The 22206-nt window shown below is 36.1% G+C and overlaps 1 protein-coding gene across 2 annotated transcripts in view; it reads right to left on the reverse strand.

The window, feature by feature from the left end:
- Positions 1-20898, reverse strand: part of SPP (Insulinase (Peptidase family M16) family protein) — a 95507-nt gene extending 74609 nt beyond the window's left edge. For both annotated transcript variants that reach the window (XM_090016398.1, XM_090016397.1), the window contains exons 1-9: positions 20646-20898; positions 20146-20398; positions 13768-14012; positions 12573-12771; positions 7139-7186; positions 6424-6531; positions 6106-6294; positions 5632-5931; positions 5391-5492 (exon numbers count right to left, since the gene is read on the reverse strand). In XM_090016398.1, the coding sequence (XP_089872524.1) occupies positions 5391-5492; positions 5632-5931; positions 6106-6294; positions 6424-6531; positions 7139-7186; positions 12573-12771; positions 13768-14012; positions 20146-20398; positions 20646-20800 (1599 nt within the window). In that variant the 5' untranslated portion in view covers positions 20801-20898. The remainder of the gene's footprint in view (positions 1-5390; positions 5493-5631; positions 5932-6105; positions 6295-6423; positions 6532-7138; positions 7187-12572; positions 12772-13767; positions 14013-20145; positions 20399-20645) is intronic.
- Between the last annotated feature and the right edge of the window lie 1308 nt (positions 20899-22206).

Genomic DNA, 22206 nt, shown 5'->3' on the forward strand with positions numbered 1-22206 from the left:
GTTCATTCGTACTGACCAGGGTTTCTAGTCTCCACCCCAAAAAGGTTTTGTGCTTTTAGACCTCCAGTGACTGTTTTGCCTAAGGGCTACACTTATTAATCAACCAGGCCCATGATTCATTGAGAAGCAAGCACTTGTTATGCTTCTTCTTCAATGGCTCAAAACATAAATGCCTCCCATTTCAAATCTCCAAAATGAATGGCACTTTTAAAATCAAAAACTTGGGGGTTGGTGTGTGTGTGTGTGAGAGAGAGAGAGAAAGAGGGGGGATTGGGGTGGGTGGGGGTGAGGGTGGTGGGGTGGTGGTGTGGGAGGGAGATCAATGTCACACTAACATTTCATTTATCATGTAATCCCATGTCCATGCAATACGACACTCGAGACACTTCATGGACACAGTCAAACCAATGTTGACACAATTAATATTGTGCCATTATCTTTATCCATTTCCTTTCATGATCTTGATTACTTATTTTCTATTCACTTGCATTTTTTTCTTTTAAAATTTGCCATCAATTACATTACTTTTCAATTTCAACTTAATTTTATTTTTGATGTTTTTAATTATAGTGATTTAAAATCGTTGTTGTATATATGTATAAGTAGACCACAGGGGGGCGCACACCTGCTAGACATAGCCGTTGGTAACCCTCTTCTTACCATTCGGGTTGGATTAATTTAACCCAATGGAACCCCTGAAGAGTCATCTACAGTTCACATTTGGGCAAAGACAGCGGACTTTTGAAGAGGAACACAAACCAATTTCCACTATTTCGGGTTCTTATTGAGCTACGTGAAATCAAATTGGATTTTCAAGCCAGTGAAGTTTCTATAATGTTATACCTTTGTGTAGTCTCGATCCACAGTGGAAGGCTCCGCACCTGAGCCTCGTTAGACTCCACAGAACTGGAAGGTGTAAGTGAAAAGAATAGAAGAGATTTTGTTTGTTCCTTGGTGTAGTCTATATCCTAAACTAGCGCAACTTCGTTCTTGAATGTAGCCTCAATCCATAGTGTTTGTCATGTCCCTTAGCCTTTTCTATACCCTACATTGACACAACTCTGCACCTTAGTGTAGTCTCCACAGCTCCCATCCATAACCATTCTTCTTTTTTTTCATAGTTCAGCTAAGCTATTGCATAACCTTAGCTTTCCTTAACCAGATGACTTTCATAAAGCCTTATAGTTCGAGTAAGTGACTTTGTCACTCTTAATATATTTTTTTTGTACTTTTTCTACCTTCGCCATTTCAAACAAACAAACAAACGATCCTGGGCCTCTCCTTTTTTGTTGAATTAGAAATAAATTCAATAATGGGACAAGGGGATGAAAGAAAAAGAAAGGGATCAAGGGCATGAAAGAAAAAGAAAGGGATCAAGGGCATGATGATGGGAGAAAGGAAGGGACATGGTTGGTGGGAGAACCCAAGGAGACAACCTGCTGAATTCCCATCAGAAATCACCAACATGGATACCAAAGAAAGATGGAATTGAGTATAGAAACAAAACGAGCCACTTACTTCTATTCTCAGAGTAGAGATTTGTTATATGAAGAATGGGTTTTAGGTCCCTTTCATCCAGTGGTTAGGATATTGTCTTTCCATGTCGAAGACACAGGTTCAATTTCCATAGGAGATTGGTACTCTTTCCCAGGCTGGTTGGCACTTTCATTGTAGAGTGATCACTCACTATGTCGAATGGAGCTTGCTCCATCTCTTCAATCACTCAGCTGGCTGGAAAAGGGGGTCCCTTCCTTTATCCCAGCAAGCAAGACAAGATGAGATCACCACTTCTCCGTAATGGACTTCCATTCATTCTTCCTTAGATGAGCCTTAACCTTCATTCATTCTCAAAACTCTGACAGAAAGAATCTCCATGCACGCATTCTTTCTCCCCACCCCCCTCCGCCAGACATCTCTTTTATTCGCCTCTATGCATTTTTTTTTTGTGTACATACATATATACATCTATGTGTATGTATGGTTGTGTCCCTATATCCTAATTTTTGAAATTTGTCATATCATACCAAGTGCCGCATCATGTCCCATTCCTGCATCTGTATCCATGTGACATAAGGGAGAGATGGGAGAGAGAGAGAGAGCTCATTTTCCAATGCCCAAATTTGGAAGAAAATATTTGAAGATAGACACTAGAGACATCAAGGATTTTGAGACATTTTCCATCAATTCTCATTAAATTGACAAAAAATAGACAACATACATGACAATTTGTTCCTCTCTTTTTCTTCTCAAAATCAAAAAAGCTCAAAATAAGGCCTACAAACAAGAATAATTGTTGTATCAAGGGAACCACTACCCATGAACATCCAGTGCAGCTCATCAATGTATATCGTTCTTAAAAATTAATTATATATTGAGCCAAAAAATGCTACACACATTAGTCAAATAACAGTTTTTGCATTTACCTTGCCTGATAGTATCTTGGTGTAGACGAAGATAATGTGTAGTATAAATGTCACGAGCATTGCAGTGTAATATTATGATATGTATCATATTTATAGGGAAAACCATAGTTGTCAGAGCAGGAATCAAAATCGAGAAGCAGTATGGGAATCAGAATCAAGAATCAATCATTTAAAGTTTTTAGAGGATTCGAGAACCAAGAATCAAGTAGAAAACAGTATAAGAAATTGTTTAAGCGATATGTAAAATTGTATTAGAATAGGAATCGTGATTTTTAAAAGAATCAAGATTCTTGAGGGAATCATGATTCTTATAGGATTTGGGATTCCTAAGGAAATCAGAATTCATGTAAAGGAACCTGGATTCCCATCTTACAAGAATGGGAATTCCTAAAGGAATCAGGATTCCCATGTCTAAGAATCGAGATTCCCATGTCATGGAAATCGGGATTCCCATCACTGGCAATCATGATTCCTGACCAGTTCTAATTTTGATTCCAAGGAATCATGATTCCCATGAACCATAAGTGACTCTGGTAACTATAGGGAAAACCATAATTTATTTTATCGTATCGGAGAACCCCATCGATACGATACGTATCATAATACATTAGCTATGATACTTACAGCCCTGGTTGTGCCCTCAGTGGCCTTCTTGTGTACTTGTCTGTGATCTTGGTGGACTTATCCTTTCGGTGGCATTTCATTACACTACACAATCAAATTAGTAGGGATCGGCTTTTGAATCATCTGATTCCAACATGTAAGTATGTTTTTTAAGGGTTGAAAATCAACAACCTATAATTTTTTAAATTTAAAATGTTATAAAATCATTTTCCAAGAGTCAATTCCTAGCAAATAGAAGATGTTGAACACATCCATATGGTCAAATCACCAAAAAATATTGTCTAACATTGGTGCACTTTGGGGTGTGGACGGTGTTGATTTTTTTATGTTTCAAGCCATGTTTGGTAAATAAGACATTAAGACCCCATAAATGTGTTTAGCATGATCCATTTTCTAAGAATTGACTGTTGGATCATGATTTTTCAATGGAAATTTATGATTTTATGAGCTTTAAATTATAAAAAATTTGAACCATTGATTTTTTTACCCTTATAAAATCCTACTCACATATTTATGATTCAAAAGCTGATTCCTACTAAACCAACCATGTAGCATAGTCACAGATATTGTCCTTGGGAATTTCATAGCAAGGAAAAATCTCAGGATATTAAAAGGTGGTTTTTATAGGGAAAAAAACAAAACAAAACTCAGCAAATTAAAAAATTTGTAAAAATAATAAAATAAGAACAAAGTTTAAATAAAAAATATATGATTTCCTCTTTCCTTATTGAGAGAAAAGTGAAGGGACTACATCGGCCAACACAAGAAACTTTTAAATTATTTATTTGTTACCTAAGAAAGGGAGAGGAACTAAGAAGGGGATGTGGAAGTGTAACCCTTTTCCAGCTTTCACTTTCGTCTTTGAGAGAATGGGAGAGGCTTAGTTAGCTGCGTCCAACAAATGAAAATATTTGTTTTTGCTTTTTAAGGAGGGATAATAGGGAGTTCCTTCCACGGAGAGAGAGAGAGAGAGAGAGATGCAGGTTTCGCATGTCCCACCATAGAATGGGGCTATGCACCCCTTCTTGTAAGTTTGTAAGGTATTTAATTCAGTAGGTCAGGCATGAGCAGGTGTCACTAAAGTTATTTAAAGACTGAGAGTTGTGTATATAAGTTGTTGGGAATTTTAGTTGGATGAAATGGAAAAGTGCAACTAGAGTGTTGTTGATCGTAGAATGCCATTGCGATTGAAGGGAAAGTTTTATAGGACGACTATTAGGCCCGCTTTACTATATGGTACGAAATGTTGGGCTGCCAAGAGACATCATATTCAAAAAATGAGTGTAGCTGAGATGCGTATGCTTAGATGGATGTGTGGAAATACAATAAAAGATAAGATTCGGAACGAGGAGATACATAAGAAGGTAGGCGTTGCACCCATTGAAAATAAGATGAGAGAGAATCATTTACGGTGGTTTGGACAAATTCGGTGGAGGCCTAATGATGCTCCAGTTAGAAGGATGGAGAAATGGGAAAATATATTAGTTAAAAGAGGTCGGGGTAGGCCTAGGAAGACTTGGATGGAGATGATAGGAAAGAATATGAATGCTTTGAACCTCACCGAGAACATGGCATTGGATAGAAATGATTGGAGGAGAAGGATTCATGTGGAAGACCCAGAATGATTTTCTTTGTTGGTTCATATCGCCGACCCCAATTGTTTTGGGATGAAGGCGTAGTTGTTGTTGTTATTGTTTGTTGTATGGATCAGGCAAGGAGAAGAGTCCTCCCTCCGCACCTATAAAAGCCCCCAAGGGGATGGTCTTCCTCCTAGAAAGCTTCGGGCTATGGATCCCTGGAGGCTGATGTTGAAAAATAAGACTGTTTATATCACGTGTTTTTCAATAACATGCAATAAAAATGTGAGAAATTAAATTCGAGATATATTTTGAAAATATTGTGTATAATAAGGAAAAGGTGCAAGAAAACATTGTTTGCTTTTTTTAGAGAAATTCAAAAATTTGGTGATATTTGTGACTACACTGTGTAGATCATATCTGTAAGGTCACGTTCCAAAAGAAGTATCGAAAAAATGAAATTTTGAGACCATCCACATACACACAGATATATATATATATATATATTATTTCTATTCATATTTATATATATAACACATGCTTGGACACATTCAGGTCAGGTCCCCTTAAAACTATAAAAGTTCAATGTTGGCAAAGAAAAGAAAGCATCAGTCAAGTGAACAGCTTCAAACCTAGTGTGCCTTTAAACATTAAGAATCTGGGAACATCCATACCAATCAGATATGCCTAAAAGTTACTCTAAAAATAAAATTGGACATAATTCAAAATAAAGTTTTTTTCAGAAAGCTAGCTAGCAGAAACGCACCTTGTATCTTGTATTAATCCGAAAATGTAAAGCTGAAAGGAAAATTCGCTTCATCAAAACATTCCGCAAGTCTCCATATGCATGAACTTTATTCACAGGAATCTGCAGCCAAATTCACAAGAACACTAGAACCTTTTACAACTAACTGCACATTTCACAACTGGGACATCCATGAACTGTACAGACAAACTACTTGAACAGCATAAATCATGAAAATAGAGCAAAGCTTGTACCCACATACCTTGCAGAACATATTAATAGAGAAATTCTGAAGTAACTCATGTTGGAAAATATGTGGAGGCTGGATGTTTTTACAACTTCCAGGAAGCGACCAGTTATGCTCAACAGGAGGCCGAATGGCATTCCTTGCCTTTCTTTCATGTTTAATTTGATCAAGAGAAAGAGATGACCTTTCACCAGACAAGCCGCCAACCAAACCACCAGGAAGCCTAGGGACAAGAAAGCTAGCCATTGCACCAAATGCGCTCGGTGAATGTGGAGAGGATGACTCATTTTCTGTTGCAGTTCGTCCAAATACAGCCTTCATGATTTGGAAGGTTTTCATTAATTAAAATTTGAAAACAAAGACTATGCAAATCAGATCGGAACCATTTAAAAAAGAAATATGAAGAAATATACAGAACTTTGACTTAAAAGAAGATGACATTAAGACCATCAAACATTGATGAAAAAGGCATGAGGGCAATAGGTGTACTTCAATTTGGTAGACTGTCTTTGATACGCTATCAATATCTCCCACTATGTACAAAGTTGCGTTTGCAGGGAAGTACCAACGCTCATGAAATGACCTGACTTTTTCTATATCCCACACCTTGATCTGCTCCTCCAATCCAATAGGGAATCTTTTACTAAGCTTGTTCTCTGAATGCAAGTGATGTAGCAGCTGATTGGAAGCAATTAACATGTCATTTGATGTTTCCAAACACAAAAGAATATTTGAAAGAATCCATCTTGTGGAAATGCCAATGGATTATCAAACAGATCAATGCAAGTTTGAAAGCAAAGCACTTACCTGGCAATCAACACGATACTCGATCGTGTTCATCATTTGCAATTCAGATAGGATTGCCCGTCTCTCTTTCTCAACTCGGGAAGGAAGAAACTTTGGGTGGAAAGCTATCTGAAACCCAAAATAAATGACAATAAATAACAATTTCTTTATGAAAATGATTCTTGTATAAACTATATGCATAAAGTATGTTCAACAGTGAGAAAGAGGCAGCGAAGATGAGTATCCAAATGCACATGAGGATGTGTTCAAATCCATGCATGTGTGCCTGCATATGGAAGCTGTTAATAACCATGGCCCTTGGTTGGCATTAACGAGTTCACAAAGTGATTCAATCCTAATAATTCAAATAAAATACATGACGCAAGCACTACTCATATTTCAGCAAATTGACAAAAAATATTGAACACCTTGTGTGTATTTTTGTGATTGCAAGGTCTCTTTAATATCGCAATTTGAACTGTTAAAATTTACTAAGATATTTCCACTATTCCAACCTATACAAGAGACCTGTATGGTGAATTGAACTTTTTATATTTGCTATGCTACAATTGGTGGTTCTAACCTGCACACCACATACAGAACAAGTAAGATAGATTTACCAGCAATGAACATGATACCCATGTAATCTTCCATGTTCTATTCCCTTTTATCTTGCACACATAAAAATCCTAACTAATACCTATTGAAATGGATACCTCATTAGTGAAGTGCATACCTCGTTCAGAGCATCAAGCACAAAAGGAAGCACATCCCCGTCAGAGTCCTAGAACATAAAAGTCCAGACAGTGTTAAAAAGACGAATATGTTGCTACTTCATAATTTCTGTCTGTAAGAATCCAAAAAAATTATTTAATCTCATGGTGCAAATCCAACAATCCACGGATAAGCATACACTGGCGAACAAATGAAAATGCTGTGTTTTTTCTTCTATTCTTATATGCAACAGGCAGTTACAATCATATGTCCATACACAATGCTTAACATTTATGTGCATGTAGATTGCATGTAAGTAAGTTGCAAAATTAATGCACCTGTGAAAAGTTCTAATAAAATATATCAAAAGGAAAGCTCAATTTTTAGGAAAAACTGAGGGGTATGACCATATGAAGATGAAGTTGGACACCAAAGTGGCAATAGTTCATAAATACCAATCAAGTAAGATAAAGAAACAAGTTACTGAGGCAGCAATGTCACTGAAACAATGCTGCATCAGGCTTCTAAAGATCTTAATGCTGGACATATAAAGTCAGAATAATCTAATGAAAAAATAAAGCAATTAATGTATCAGCAACTTCAAGTAACAAAACAGAGACTAAGTTTATAGATGAATCTAGGAGAAAGGACAAAACAGAAAATTCCAAGAATGGAAATCACATGATTCTGAAAATACCTACCTGCATGCTTATGATTTGGAAAATCTGAAAATACGTACCTGCATGCCTATGATCTTTCAAATCTAAAACGACTATAGATTTGTAAAATCTAGAAACGCTTATATGCATGTTTATGATCTTTCAAATCTGAAATGACTATAGATTTGTAAAATCTGGAAATACCTATGCTTATGATCTTTCAAATCTGAAATGACTATAAATTTGTAAAATCTGAAAATGCCTATATGCATGCTTATGATCTTTTAAATCTGAAATGATTATATACATGCATATGATTTGGAAAAAGATCTGGAAATACCTATATGCATGCTTATGATCTTTCAGATCTGAAATGACTATAGATTTGTAAACTCTAGAAATTCCTATATGCATGTTTATGATCCTTCAAATCTGAAATGTTTATATGCATGCTTATGCTTATGATTTGGAAAAAAATCTGAAAATACCCATATGCATGCTTATGATCTTTCAAAACTGAAATGATTATAGATTTATAAAATCTGGAAATACCTATATACATGTTTATGATCTTTCAAATCTGAAATGATTATATTCATGCTTATGATTTGGAAAATTCTTGAAAATCCAGATATATTATGAAATCGGATTTTCGCTAAGTAATGTGTTATGTATGAGCACTTAAAAGTCAGATTCGATGAATGATTATTATGCCATGTTCTAAAATTTACATGTAAAAGAAGTATTATACCATGTGTATGATAGAATACCTGATTTAAGTATCATAAATGTAGACTATATGTGAATTTGAAACTGAATCATGACTATGATATTGAGCATGATCTTATATGCTATCATGATATGTTCAAACACCGCATGATGATATTACTTGTTGATTCATGTTGCTATAAGGCACGAAATATATGTTTGCATTATTTGATTGCTCATATTGGAACTTGTGTGGTGCCTTAATGTTATATGAATGTATGACATATGATTTAATTATACATGTTGCTCTTGAGTGAGCTAGGGGTGATGAGAAGTGAGAACCCAACATGTGTAAATAATGAATCATTCGGAATAATACATGTACACATAAAATAATTAATCCACCTTCACGGGTAAGATGCTCGGTGGTTAAAGGCACCAGAGCTGAATGGGTTAGGAACATATCGACATAATGACTAATGGGTCTACTGAAATGAGTAGTGAGTTATGTGGCCTATTGGAATTAGGCACACTTGGTGAAATGTAAATCCTTTAATAACAAGGTCTTAGTAACCCATTCAGATCTACGATCTACCTTGAAGATAGTAGGTGGTGCAGCCTTGAGTGACCCCGTTGTTAAAATATTAATTGAGAGTATTGTTGAATTGAGGCTCACTTAGTCTCTAATCCTCGAAAGGTAAGAGACCTGAAATTACCGAATTTTGTTCTAGGTGGTAGATTCCCATGACTACTGCAATTAGTATAGGATGCATCCTAATTTGTATGATACCTATGCGAGAATTCTGTCTCGTCACTCACCGCCTGCATTTGGTTTTCGATTCAACTAGACACTCAGAAACAATAAAAGACAGCATAATAAACACTCGATGTTTGTCTCTTCTGTCTCGAGTAGTTCCACGAGTTTTCGATGAAACGAGTAAAAAGAGAAACAAAGACCTTATACAAAGATCAGTTTCCTTTCTGTTAAACTGAAAACATGCCCTAATAATACAAACACTTCGGATTTGTTATTTGCACGTTTTGAGAATATTGCATGTTATTAATATCTTTTTGAATAATTGTTGTCATATTTATTGAACTGGAATTGTATATCATGTCGATGATTGTGTCTCATAAGTGAACATTACGTTTGCATAAACATGTATATGCTACGATAGAAATGGTGTTATGTATGTTTTAGTTGTCTGCAAACATTGTGAGGTTATAGTTAACCTATCAGACTTGATGAGTCTGACCCCTTCCATTTTACCATTTTTAGGAGATGACTAGAGGCTGCAGGCGATGGCAAGATGGTGCGGCGGAGTCCAAGAACCACACTCTATCTTTTTTCGTTCTTGGTCTTGTTTTGATGTCTGAAATATTTCAATGTTTTGGAAATATTAACTTTTGATGTTTAGCAATTTCAATTCAATTATGCTTTGAGTTTGGTTTGAAATGAGTCATATTTGAATTCATAATTCTCTGTTAGACTCGGTGTCTATGGGTTTGGACCCAAGTCCAATAAATTTGGGATCCAAACAGTTACAGCTTAGTTGTCAAAAGTGCTAGTCGAATCCTAGGCGGAAGACACCTAAAAGGACTAGGTGGGGCCTAGGCGGGACTAAAAAATTAAAACATCAATAAAAACAATAATATTACAATAAATGGTTACATTTAGTAACAAACATATGATTGTAACTATGGATGAAGTGTGTAATTAATTATAACATGTCACAAAATTCATGAAATTGCATAATATTGAACATACATCAAAACTTGAGAAACACCATTCGATTACTCTATATACATACATGCATACATATAGATAGAGAGAGAGAGAGAGAATGGTGATTATCCTACCCTTGTTTTGTTAGGTCACTATTAGGACCCTCCAAAATCATAGTTTTTAGATGTTTTATACTCAAAATGAATCGTTAGATGTGTTTATGATTGTTGTTGAATGGAGAACATGTAATTGATTAAGCATCTTTATGCTTAGATGTGAATTTTAAAGAAGTAAAAAATTCATCGGTTAATATCTTACTAAAATTTCATGATAAAATGTTCACATTTTTTACATCAAGTCAATTTGAAACAAAGCTTATTTCTCAATAAATAAGTATTGATAAGCACATCTAATGGTTTAAATTAAGCATAAAACACCTGAAACTTTGATAAGCACATAAAGAAAAAAGAGATAGGATGAACCCCGTTCTTTTATATATATATATATAGAGAGAGAGAGAGAGATAGCTGAAAAAACAGATTTTATATATGTGTGTGTGTCAAAAACACATGCATACATGTAAACAACAAAAATAAAAAATATAAAAAAGGAGAAAATGGAAGAAAAAAAGGAGAGAGTGGAAGGGCAAGAGGAGGAAGAAAAAAGAAAAAATAAGGGAAAAAAAGAAGGAAAAAGAAGAAAGAAGAAGAAGAGGAAGAAGAAAAAGAGAAGTTGGATGGGTGAAAGGAGGAGGAAGAAGAAAAGGAGAAGAAAAAAGAAAAGCAAAAGAAGAAAATGAGAGAACAAAAAAGAAAGCTTCTGGGATGAGAGGAAGAAGAAAAAGAAAAAAGAAAGGAGAAAAAAATTAAAAAAAACATGACAACTGCCCCAGCAGCCTAGGCGAGGACAGCTTAGGCAACCTAGGTCGAAAAACATGGCCCTACCGCCTAGCCCATAAGCCTAGGTGGTGGCCCTACGCCTAGCCCGCCTAGGCCCAGCTTTTGACAACTAAGAGTTACAGTTGTGTGTTTGCCTGTAACCTGCCCAAGATTGGCTAACTTAGATCAACCAAATATTTTTCCGATGTGATATCGATTTGATTTAAAGGATCATTTATCATTTACAAAAACAAAATTATTCTAAGTTTTCAAGTTAGAAATTTCGGGGCATTACATTTTTACTTCCATATAATGCTAGGAAGAAGATCAACCATGAGATTTCTATCAGTTTCACTAATGGGCTTATTGATTATGCTAGGAATTATAAGTCAGAACATCCAAAAACATTGACAGTTCGTAGCACTCAGGCAAACAACTGACCAGAAACACTGAGGTATGCAACATGAATATAGCACAGTAAAAGTTGTTGTATACTAAGAGAGAAAAGATCAAATTAAAGCAATGAAATAGGCCCAGCACTGAAAAGGAGTCACCCAAAAAAAAAAAAGAATCTATCCCAAAGCTCTAAGGAACTGAAATCTGACCCTGACCATTTATCTCATGCATGTAGAAATAAAAATTCTGGAACCTGAAATGTATAGTGCAAGGTTAGACATTTTCTTAATTTTTTTCTCATTCCTTTCCAACCAGGTAATCCACTATCCAAGAAGAAGTAACCACTTCCAGACAAGCATTCAGCTCTTACATCTCATCCAAGTCTTGGTACCAAAAACACATCCTCTATGTTAAAATTGCTTACAAGCCAGTATTCAAGATTGGCAAGGCAAGCTTCCAGATGTCCAGGAACCCAGTCTGGTGAGACACAGCCTGCAGGTTTGCCCAGTTCCCCTCAAGCATATACTCATGTTATCAGTCATTTTTACTAACCAAAAATTCAGTAAGCTCCCAGGCATATTTTTATCATCAGAAGAGTCAAACATGGCACCAATAAGAGGTTATTTTGTTAGATGAATGAAAAGTTGATATTCTCATAGAGGTTATTTTGTTAGATGAATGAAAAAGCTGATATTCTCGTACAAAAAACATCAAGCTTGCCCATCTCAAGGTAGATCTGAATTTAGCAGCTTTGCTAGTCCCACTAATCTGTCACCTTTACACAATAACATGAGCCAAGACGAGTGCAAATATTAAATTTCATCATTGAACTAGGTCTTTCTGCATTATTCAGACAAAAATCAGTAAAGCAACAACTAACAAAAGTCAAAAACTACTACTTTTTGCTATAGAAACTTGATGGATCGAGTGACCAATCTTAAAAAAACTCAAATATGTCCAAAAAAAATTTAAACAAAGCAATTACTACAAAGGCATAGTCAAACCAACTCATATGACGAAAAGCAAAGAAATCAAATAATCAGTAACTGTTTTAAATCCAACACCAGAGCACATTAAAAACGTTCAAACCTTGGTAGAAGTAGGTGAATGAATATGAAAAACTGTGTGGTGGAAATCTGTATAAGCATTGGAGCGTGCTCCAGTCCCAAGGAGTTTCTCACGTTTCTTACTTCCAAGAAATGCAACATGTTCAATCATATGTGCAATTCCCTGCTCATCGTCTTCTTCATCGATCGATCCTACATGAACTTCCATGTGGGCCTCAAATCTATGAAGACATAGGAAATAAAACAGAATTGGCAAAGTTGCTAAATTATCAATTAATTCCTTATAAGGATGCATTAAAAGGATTGTGATTAAGCACAGCGTAAATGCTATACTACAGTGTAAATAACAGTCCCAATAGAAATTTCAAAATACAATTCAACTCCATAACCATGAAAAAATTAAAACAAATGTACAATTAGTATAACAGCATGCCTAATGAGACAAAGGTAGCCCTAGGACATGAGTGTAAAATGTTTCTTGCACTTTTATTGCTCATAAGTAGCTCAAAGGTTGATTACAAATCACTATTTAATATATGATGTAGTGAACCTACATTAATATGTAGATTTTTTGAGAAGCATCAAGGAGGTGCAGCCTACCCAGAATAGACCAACTCTATCTCTAAGTCCCTTGCCTCAGAAATGTTGGAGCACAAATCTGACACCACAAGGTCCTGGTAAAAGCTAGACCGACTTGCACCTAAGTCTAATATGGAGAGCCAAACCCAGATCCACTGTATGCTACACAGAACAGTGCATATAAAGCATAAATTCATATACACCCATCTGATCTAACTTGGACCCAAATATTGTTGAACTCAGACATTACTGAGCCACTCAGTTCTACCTGGAATACACATAAATTCACCTAATCCTGCTGGCCCACACAACATAAACCCACTGTAAGCAAGCCAAGGCCCACCTGGCACTACCAAGATCCACTAGGTCTGACCCGCCATTTTCCAACTAGTATTGCAAAAATCTACCAGAGCTCCCAGATTATGAGCAGAGCAGTCAATACAACCATTGGCATACATATATATATATATATATATATATATATATATATATATATATATATATATGCAGAGTAGAAAGAGAGAGAGAGAGAGAGAGAGATTCCCTTCAGTGTTACGAAAACATGATCTTGCTAAGGAATGGTAAATAAAAATATTTTGCATCACATGACTCCAGAATGAGCACTTTTTAGCATATACCTGTTTGCAGGAACTTTATTTGGTAGAATAAGATAGCGAAGACCATTTTTCAACTGGCCTCGATACAACTTGGGATGAGAAGGAAGCTGAGAATTTAAGAACCCGTCCAATTCTGCAGCCCTTGTTTGAGGATCCCAGTAATCTATACCCTGCTTCTCTAAGACAGCATCCTCAGCCCAGGATGTAGTCGCCACATGTGGCTCATCAGGGCCAACTGCCGCACATCGAATAACAGATGGCTTTACCTGTAAATCATCATTCATAAATCAGTAACAATAAAACCTGCTTCATTCCGAGAGAAACCAACTCAGCAACTACAGATCAAATCAACCTTGAACTGAATAACTATAAAGAAACCAGAATCCGGATTTACAAGTACAATTTTTCACAGATTTTACAACTGCTGCTGACCTCATCCTTATATTGTAAATGTTCTATAGGGGGATAGGATTCATTGCTTCTTATTCTTATCTTTGTCAGATATTCCTTTTCCTTCACATGGTTAATGTGCTTTGGTTCCTTTCCATCCTTCACCATTCTCTATTGTTAAGATATTGTATATATCTAATATATATATATATATGTGTGTGTGTGTGTGAAATAATGTGTGAACTGTGATTTTCATTGATTTTTTGTTCTTTTCTCTTGAATCTAACCGTACGGGTGTGATCTACATGCTTGGTTTTATAAGAACCCGCTCTTGAATCATCTAATTTTCATGTAGAAACAAGATTTTTTCAAGGCTTTAAACTCAATGGCTCATAATCTTCATAAATATTCAAGCTTTCAAAAATCACATTTTTTCAATAAAAATACACGATCCAATGGTTGATTCCTAGCAAATCCACCATACCAAGCACATCCATCCACATGGCTAGATTTGCAAAAAAAGTGTTGGAAATGCCCATATTTCTAGTTCTCATATTTCAGTTCTCATATTTTAGTGACTCTATAGTTCTATATATATAGGGGAATGAAAACCTACCCAATAGAAAACCTCCCAAACCTACCCAATAAAAAACATTTATCGGATTTTCGGTGTTTTTTTGAAATTCTGACCTTACAGATGTGATTTATGTGCTTGTTTTTATAGGAATCAGTTCTTGGAGCATTTGATTACAATGCATGGATATGTTTTTATAAGGTTTCAAAAATCAACGGCCTACAATTTCATAAGTTTTGATAGTCCAAATACCATTTTTCATCCAAAATGCATGATCCAAGTGTCGATTTCTAATAAATCAATCATGCTGAACACATCTGTAAGGTCAGAATTTCGAAAAAACACCAAAAATTCAATAAATGTTTTTATTGGGTAGGTTTGGGAGGTTTCTATTGGTTAGGTTATATATATATATATATATATATATATATATATATATATATATATATATATATATATATATATATATATATTATATTTGATTTTGTATGTAAACTGAAATACTCATCAGGGATATTTCAGTTATTTCCTTCTGTAATAGGTGTCAGCCCATTAGGGGCTGACTTTATTTTCTGTTTTACTTTTCTTTTTTGTTTTTTTATATTTTTTGTGTTGCGACTGTTGGGGACAGCCCAACTATACATTGGGCTAGTCCCAAACGGTCATATTTAGACCGATGGGGGCTAGCCCAACCACTAGTTGGGCTGACCCCTTTGCTCTCCTTTGTTGCTTATAAATAGGGATCTTCCCTATTATGTACTCAATGTTTTCCTAAGCATTTTTGTTAATGAGAACTCTTTTAGATTTTTACTGGTGACTCTCTTTGTGAGTTGTTAGTGTGTATCTCCAATGTGAGAGTGCTTTTGGTCCATAAGTGACCACTTTGTTTTTGTATCCCATTGTAGCCTTTGAAGCACTCTTTTGAGTTTTTGTAGGTTTCATTACATCTATGGTGTCCTTATCAATCTATGGAAGAGAAAGGGGATTAAAACTAGGCTTATGCAGTGGTTGGCCTTATAAAGCGGACTAAGCTTTGCTCCTAAACTTTTATCATTAATGCCTTTAGCTCAAAATAAAATCGGTCACTATAATTCTGGTTCTCTGAATAAGTTAAATTCAGCTGGATTCATTCCTAGTTTTAAGAAATCTGAAAATGAACTTTTAGTTATCTCCTAGCTGTCAAGCTTTTAAGTCATAAATTGCCATCTATGAGACATGATAAAAGAGCTACCTTTCAGGTTCATTTTGATGTCTTAGGACCAGCTCCAAAGCCTTCATTTTCAAATTCCATATGTCATGCCACGTTTACAGATGATTTTGGAAAGTTTACAAGGATTTTCTGACATTTAGATCTGAAGTGTTCCATGTATGTTGAAAATTCAAAGCCTTTCTTGAGAACCAGTTCTCTCACAAGATAGTCTCTTTGCGTAATAATGGAGATGGTGAATGCTCTTCTACTTGATAATGGAAGTCAACACCAAAAATCCTGCCCATGCACCTTGGTGCAAAATGAAATTGCTGAGAGGAAACATCATCACACTGTAGAGACGATGTTTCCTCTCAGCATGATTCATGCATCCAAGCTTAGAGCTAGCCTATGGAGTGAAACATTTCATACAGCTGAGTATTTGATAAATCGGCTATCATCAAAAATCTTGGATTGTGATGCTGCATATAATGTGTTACATGAGAAACATATAAACTGTTCATATCTACGAGAATTTGGATGTGACTGATATATCTCTTAAGAGATAAATTGGCTCCCAGGACTGAAATTTGCAGGTTTATTGGATATGATGAGTCATAAAGGGGTACAGATGTTTCAATCTAAAAAACACACCATACACTAATGTTCAGAACTGGTGTTTCTGATGAATGGACACATAAACTGTCAAACATAGATGTTGGTTTTTTGCCTGAGCTGTCCAGCTGAGATTTTCAGGCATTAAGGTCACTTATACAAGGAGACCAGCAACACATTTACATGCAGCAAATTTTCAAAAACGATATTGTCATGGATCACGAGAGTGCTCAGCCTATAGAAGATGCCTTTAGTTTATCCAGCCAAGAGGTGCAGGTTACATGATTGAAACGGCATGACCGCCTATTTTGTACCATCAACATGAATGTATACAAGTACGAACCACCCTAAGACCATTGAAGCTCAAGGCACTCAAGAGCACATTAGTTTGATACATGTTAACCAAGGACCACATAGGTCATCCATGGCACATCATCTAGTTCATACATGGGTGAGTTAAGAGGTATTGTCATTAGATTATCGTAGATTTATTGGTGATCTTTTTGTAAATTTAGAAACCAAGACACCAACACCAGATGAATTGAAGCCATGAACACAAAGATGCAGGCATTACTTGAGTGCAGCACATGGAACATAATTAACCATCCTAAAGATAAGAACCTATGTCACATGGATGCGGATACGGGTGCGACACGGGTGTGGAGAAATTTCAAAAAATTTGGACACGGGGACACGGCTATATATATGTATATATATTTTTAAAAGTATATATATAACAATAATAAGACTCGGTCAAAGTCGTGCCCATTAGGGGACACGGCTATATATATATATATATATATATATATATATATATATATATATATATATATATATATATATTAAAAATATAAAAAATCAATTTTTTAGTTTTTTGCCCTAAAATAGACAAAAATAGACTCGGTCAAAGTTGATTGAGCCCGACACTTGGTTGATCGTGTTCGCCCCGTGTCCGAAGCCGCACCCGTGTCGGGGCGTGTCGACGCGGGTGCGTCAACCCCCTAGTCGAGTCCGTGTGACATAGATAAGAACGTAGTTGGTAGTAAATGGATGTATAAAATCAAGTAGAAAGTAGATGGAACCATCGAGAGGCTCAAGGCATGTCTGGTTGTGAAAAGTTACACCCAAGAGTATCGGCTAGAGAATGATGAGACCTTTAGTCCAGTGGACAAAATTCACATCGTGTTATCTTTGGCTATCATCAAATGGACGTCAAAAATGCTTTTCTCCATGGTGATCTCAAGAAGAAAGTATATGTTGAGCAACCACCGGCAATGCCCAAAAAATCCAGGAAGAAAATTATTAAGAATTAAAAAGGCTATATATGGACTCAAGCAAGTCTCAAAAGTCCAATTAAAGACCTACAAGGTGGCAAAGCCACATGGTTTTATATGAAGTGATGTTGATTATTCGTTGTTTATTTCCACTGGTTCACATGGAATCACAATCATTCTACTCTAGAGAAGACATAGTAATTGCAAGCAAGAATTAGATCCACATACCATCAGTGAAGAAAACCTTAGGGTAGCATTTTCAGATGAAAGACTTAAGTCCATTACAACAGTTCTTAGGCAATGATGTGGACAAAAGAGCTGACACAATGATGCATGCATAGCATAAATACGCCATTGATTTACGGAAATGCATTTGTATGAATGTATGATTGATTGTAACACATGAGGACCTTGACAACATGAAGACAAGATTAAGGAATGGATAATGATGGAGAACTACTAGCTCACCCTGAGCAATACCGAAGCATAGTGGGTGGTCTCCAATACCTAACCTTCACAAGACCTAGCATAGTTTATTATGTGAATCAAGTACCACAACTTATGCATTCTCACAGGTCCTCTCATCTAGATACAGTTAAAAGGATTTTAGGATATAATAAAGAAACTTTTACTAAATGACTTATGTATAAGAAATTGGCTTTCGCACCTCCTAATCAGCCCAGAATTGTTATCATAGGTTACTCTTATGCAGACTTGTCAGGAAATCCCAAGACAAGGAGGTTATTTCTGGATATTGTGCATATTTAAATAATCACTTAGTTTATAAGAGAAGTCATAAGCAAAGGACAGTTGTGATATCTAGCATAGAAGAAGAACCTTGGCATCAGAGATTGTGGGGATAACTTAACTTGGATTAGGAATCTTCTTACTGCACTTCATCAAATTCTTGGTAAGTCCATACTATATTACAGCCATCACAGTTGTGATTTCTATATCCATGAATCTAGTGCATTATAATGAACTGAGCATATTGAGATAGACAAGCACTTTCTCCAGGAAAAGGTTGAGGGTCAAGATATTGGGCCTCAATTTGTTGGCATTGAATTACAAATTGTGATATTATGACAAAGCCTTTAAACCAATACAGCACAACATCATTAAATGCAAACTATTGACGGTGTTGAATGATGGTCGATTCAACAGAGGGTGTGAGAAGAACTTTAGTTGGCCAAGTGCATAACTGGCTTTCGCCCCTGTACATTTATATGTATTATGGTCATTCCTTCATAATTTTGCTTTTGTATTTTACATCATGCAATAGGTGTATTCTTGTAATCAACTCAAAGGTGTGGTTAAGAGGCTCCTTATAAACAGAAGTATTAATCCCAAAACCAAGAAAAATTTGAGACTCTTCTCCAGAACATGTCTCCCATTTCTCCTTTCTTTCTCTGCTCCTATCCTTCAACATTCTACATGGGAAGCCATTGAAGAGCTAAAGAAAGTTGTAACTCTGAAAAGACACTCATATAGCATACAAGAAATCCCATGATTATTTGCATTTTTTTCATTTTCTTTCAGTTTTTCAATCTTCATTATGCAACTCAACCATATTCTTACCAATACTGCATATATGACCAACAATGATGGTAAGCTAATATTGTTAGGAGGATGGTTGTCATTTTTAGCATAACTTTGAATTTTCAAGCCAAAATATATTCACACATATTCATACCAATATTCACAGATAGGAAGTACAATGACCAGTCTTCTTGTTAAAGCCAGTATAGCAATGTGAGAGTACATACAAAGAAATCAAAGAGTATCAGCTAGTTAAATTTGTTTTGCAACAGTTGTAAGCTGATGGGGTAATCGGGCATCATGAAAGGCATTAGAATCATATACTTCCCATATGAATAATGAACTTATCTCCTTTAAATAAAAGAAGGATGGCAAGTAAGCAAACACATAGATGAGGTCGCATATTTATCCCATCCTAAATAGTCACTATTTCTCCTTGAGCCAATGTTGGAGTAGATAAAATTGGGAAGCAGGAAAAACAAAAGTACCATATGTGAATGATTGAATAACCAAAATATTACCTTAACAGGAAAACTGTGGTATTCCGCCAAAAAAGGGTCAGAAAATCGTATTTCTTGAAAAAAAAAGTAATAAAATGGGTGTGTCAAAGTAACAAAATAATCATTGTCATACAAAAGTAACTATCAATTACATGGAATGAATTCATTGAGAAGAGATTAGTACAGGTGCATAATTGCAAGAATAAATAGGAAGCATATATACAAAGTTGAGAAGTCATTGGAGTAAATATAGCGTGATAACCAAGCAACTTTGAAGCACAATTTTGCTCAAATTCAAAGAATCCATGACACCGAACATACAGATTTGGGACCATCAGTGAACCTCCCGAGTGGAAACGGAGATTTGCCATTTAATCTTATCCCCTGCAATGGAGTTCCTTTTGACAGTTTCTCTTCAGTATACTTCCCGCATATTCTTTGACTCCGGAAGCAAATGGCACGGCTTTGTTTCTCCAATAAAGGTGAAGTCCTAGATTTATCAACAATAGGGATGTACTGTCTACATGTGCCACTTCTTTTATTAACATGTAAGCCACCAACTTCCATGAACCACCTTCATCCACAGCAGCATGTCAAAGTTAATTTGCATCATAATTTTGCAATTGCCAAGTTATAAAACACCAAACAAGAAAATTCCAAAAACTGCCGAGCTCATCCATGACTCGAAAACATTATCCAGATCAGAAAAACGAAGGAAGCAACGGAAGAGGGAGAAGGAGGTAAATTTTGAAGAAGGCAGACTTTGCGAGAAAGAATTCAAAGACCCCCAAAAAAGTGGATGCAGTGAGGAAGAGACGCACCTCCTTCCGCCGGCGCGACCTTTGAGCAGAGGCGTGCAGCTGATGGCGGGAGAGCGGAGGTTGGCGCGGAAGCAAGCATCCTCGGCAAGCCTGCTAGGGTTCGAGGAGGAGGAGGCGAGTGAAGGGGCAGCCATGGGAAGGGCGGGGGAAGCCATGGGCGAGTGACTCGGATTTCTCCCTGATTGAAGGGCCCTCGCTGCGCTTCTCTTTGAGCCGCCCCCGCTTCTTTTCCTGTGATGGATATGAGTCCAACATATATGGCTCTTTAGGCAAAATATCTGTCTTTATTCTTCATGGTGCTTAACTTAAAAACAAAACTATCTTTCTCTATTCTTGGTTAAAATTCGATTATTTATTGTTTTGAAAATCTTCATTTGTTTTATTTAGGCGACCCTCTTTTTTCAACAACTCCCCAAATCGTATTCTTGAATAGGTTTCGACGAGTAAAATCTGATCATAAATTACACTTTTTTATTATTTTTCTTAAGAAACCTTTCAAATCTTTTGTTTTACACTTATGCTTTAAAACAAACTTACTTCGTGTATTTTTTTTCGAGGAACTTATGGTCGCGTCCTCTATTGTGACTCTTGAGCCATTTAGTTTTGTTAATGAGTCTAAACAAACCCGACAAAGTCTATTGTAAAGCAAAAATAAGAACATTTATAAAGCATTTCGTGTAATATATTTAATAGTTCAAATTTTATTAAACCTTTAATGCAAGACAAAATAGAATTATGAGATATCATTTTTTTCAAAATAGTCAAAATTTAACTATTCAATTGTCTTGCCACCAAAAGGGTTAGGCGTCGTGGGATGGGTGGTCTAGGTTCAAATTTCATGGGCTGTCACCCCTTCCACAAGCCAAAGAATGAAGACTCCCTGGGGCGAGGGGTAAGCTCATTGGGACAGCGATCAGAAGTATGGTAGGCAGAGCCTGCATAGCTAGGTCTCTGGTCCTGAGGGTGTTTGTTCAGTGTAAATATCAAAAGAAAAAAAGTTAAGATGCTTGTCTTGTCAATTCCTTGGTCAAAGTCTCTTTTGAGTGTATGTCGAAATCCTTATTATAGGGATGGCAGTGGGTTGGGATGGGGGCGGGGGACAAGTAGAGGTGGCAATCGTGTCGGGTTGGTGGGTCAGAACACCTCAACACGAACCTGACCCATTTATTAAACGGGTCGGATGTGTCAAACACAAACATGACCCATTTATTAAATGGGTAACCTGACCCGACACGGTTAACCCGTTTAATAAACAGGTCAGGTCGACCCCATACGATTATGTCTCTCCGTTAAAAGATGTTGCAAACAGGAAATAAGAAAGGAGAGTTATTTTAAGTAAGAAGAAATTAAAAAGAGTTATACTTTTAACTTGATTTGATGTTAAAAAAAATTAACGTTTTTTTCGGATGAGAACATTTAATGCTATTGCTCTCAAGTCTTGTCACCTCTGCGATTAACTTTTCACTTCTTTCTCTCTCACACATTTAATGTTATTGCTCTTAAGTCTTGTCACCTCTGTAAGGTGGGTTTTAAATATTTAAAAGTGTCGTGTATATTTAAA

This window comes from Nuphar pumila, chromosome 8, assembly GCF_984573655.1.
Source record: "Nuphar pumila chromosome 8, dmNupPumi1.hap1.1, whole genome shotgun sequence".
Lineage (NCBI taxonomy): Eukaryota > Viridiplantae > Streptophyta > Magnoliopsida > Nymphaeales > Nymphaeaceae > Nuphar > Nuphar pumila.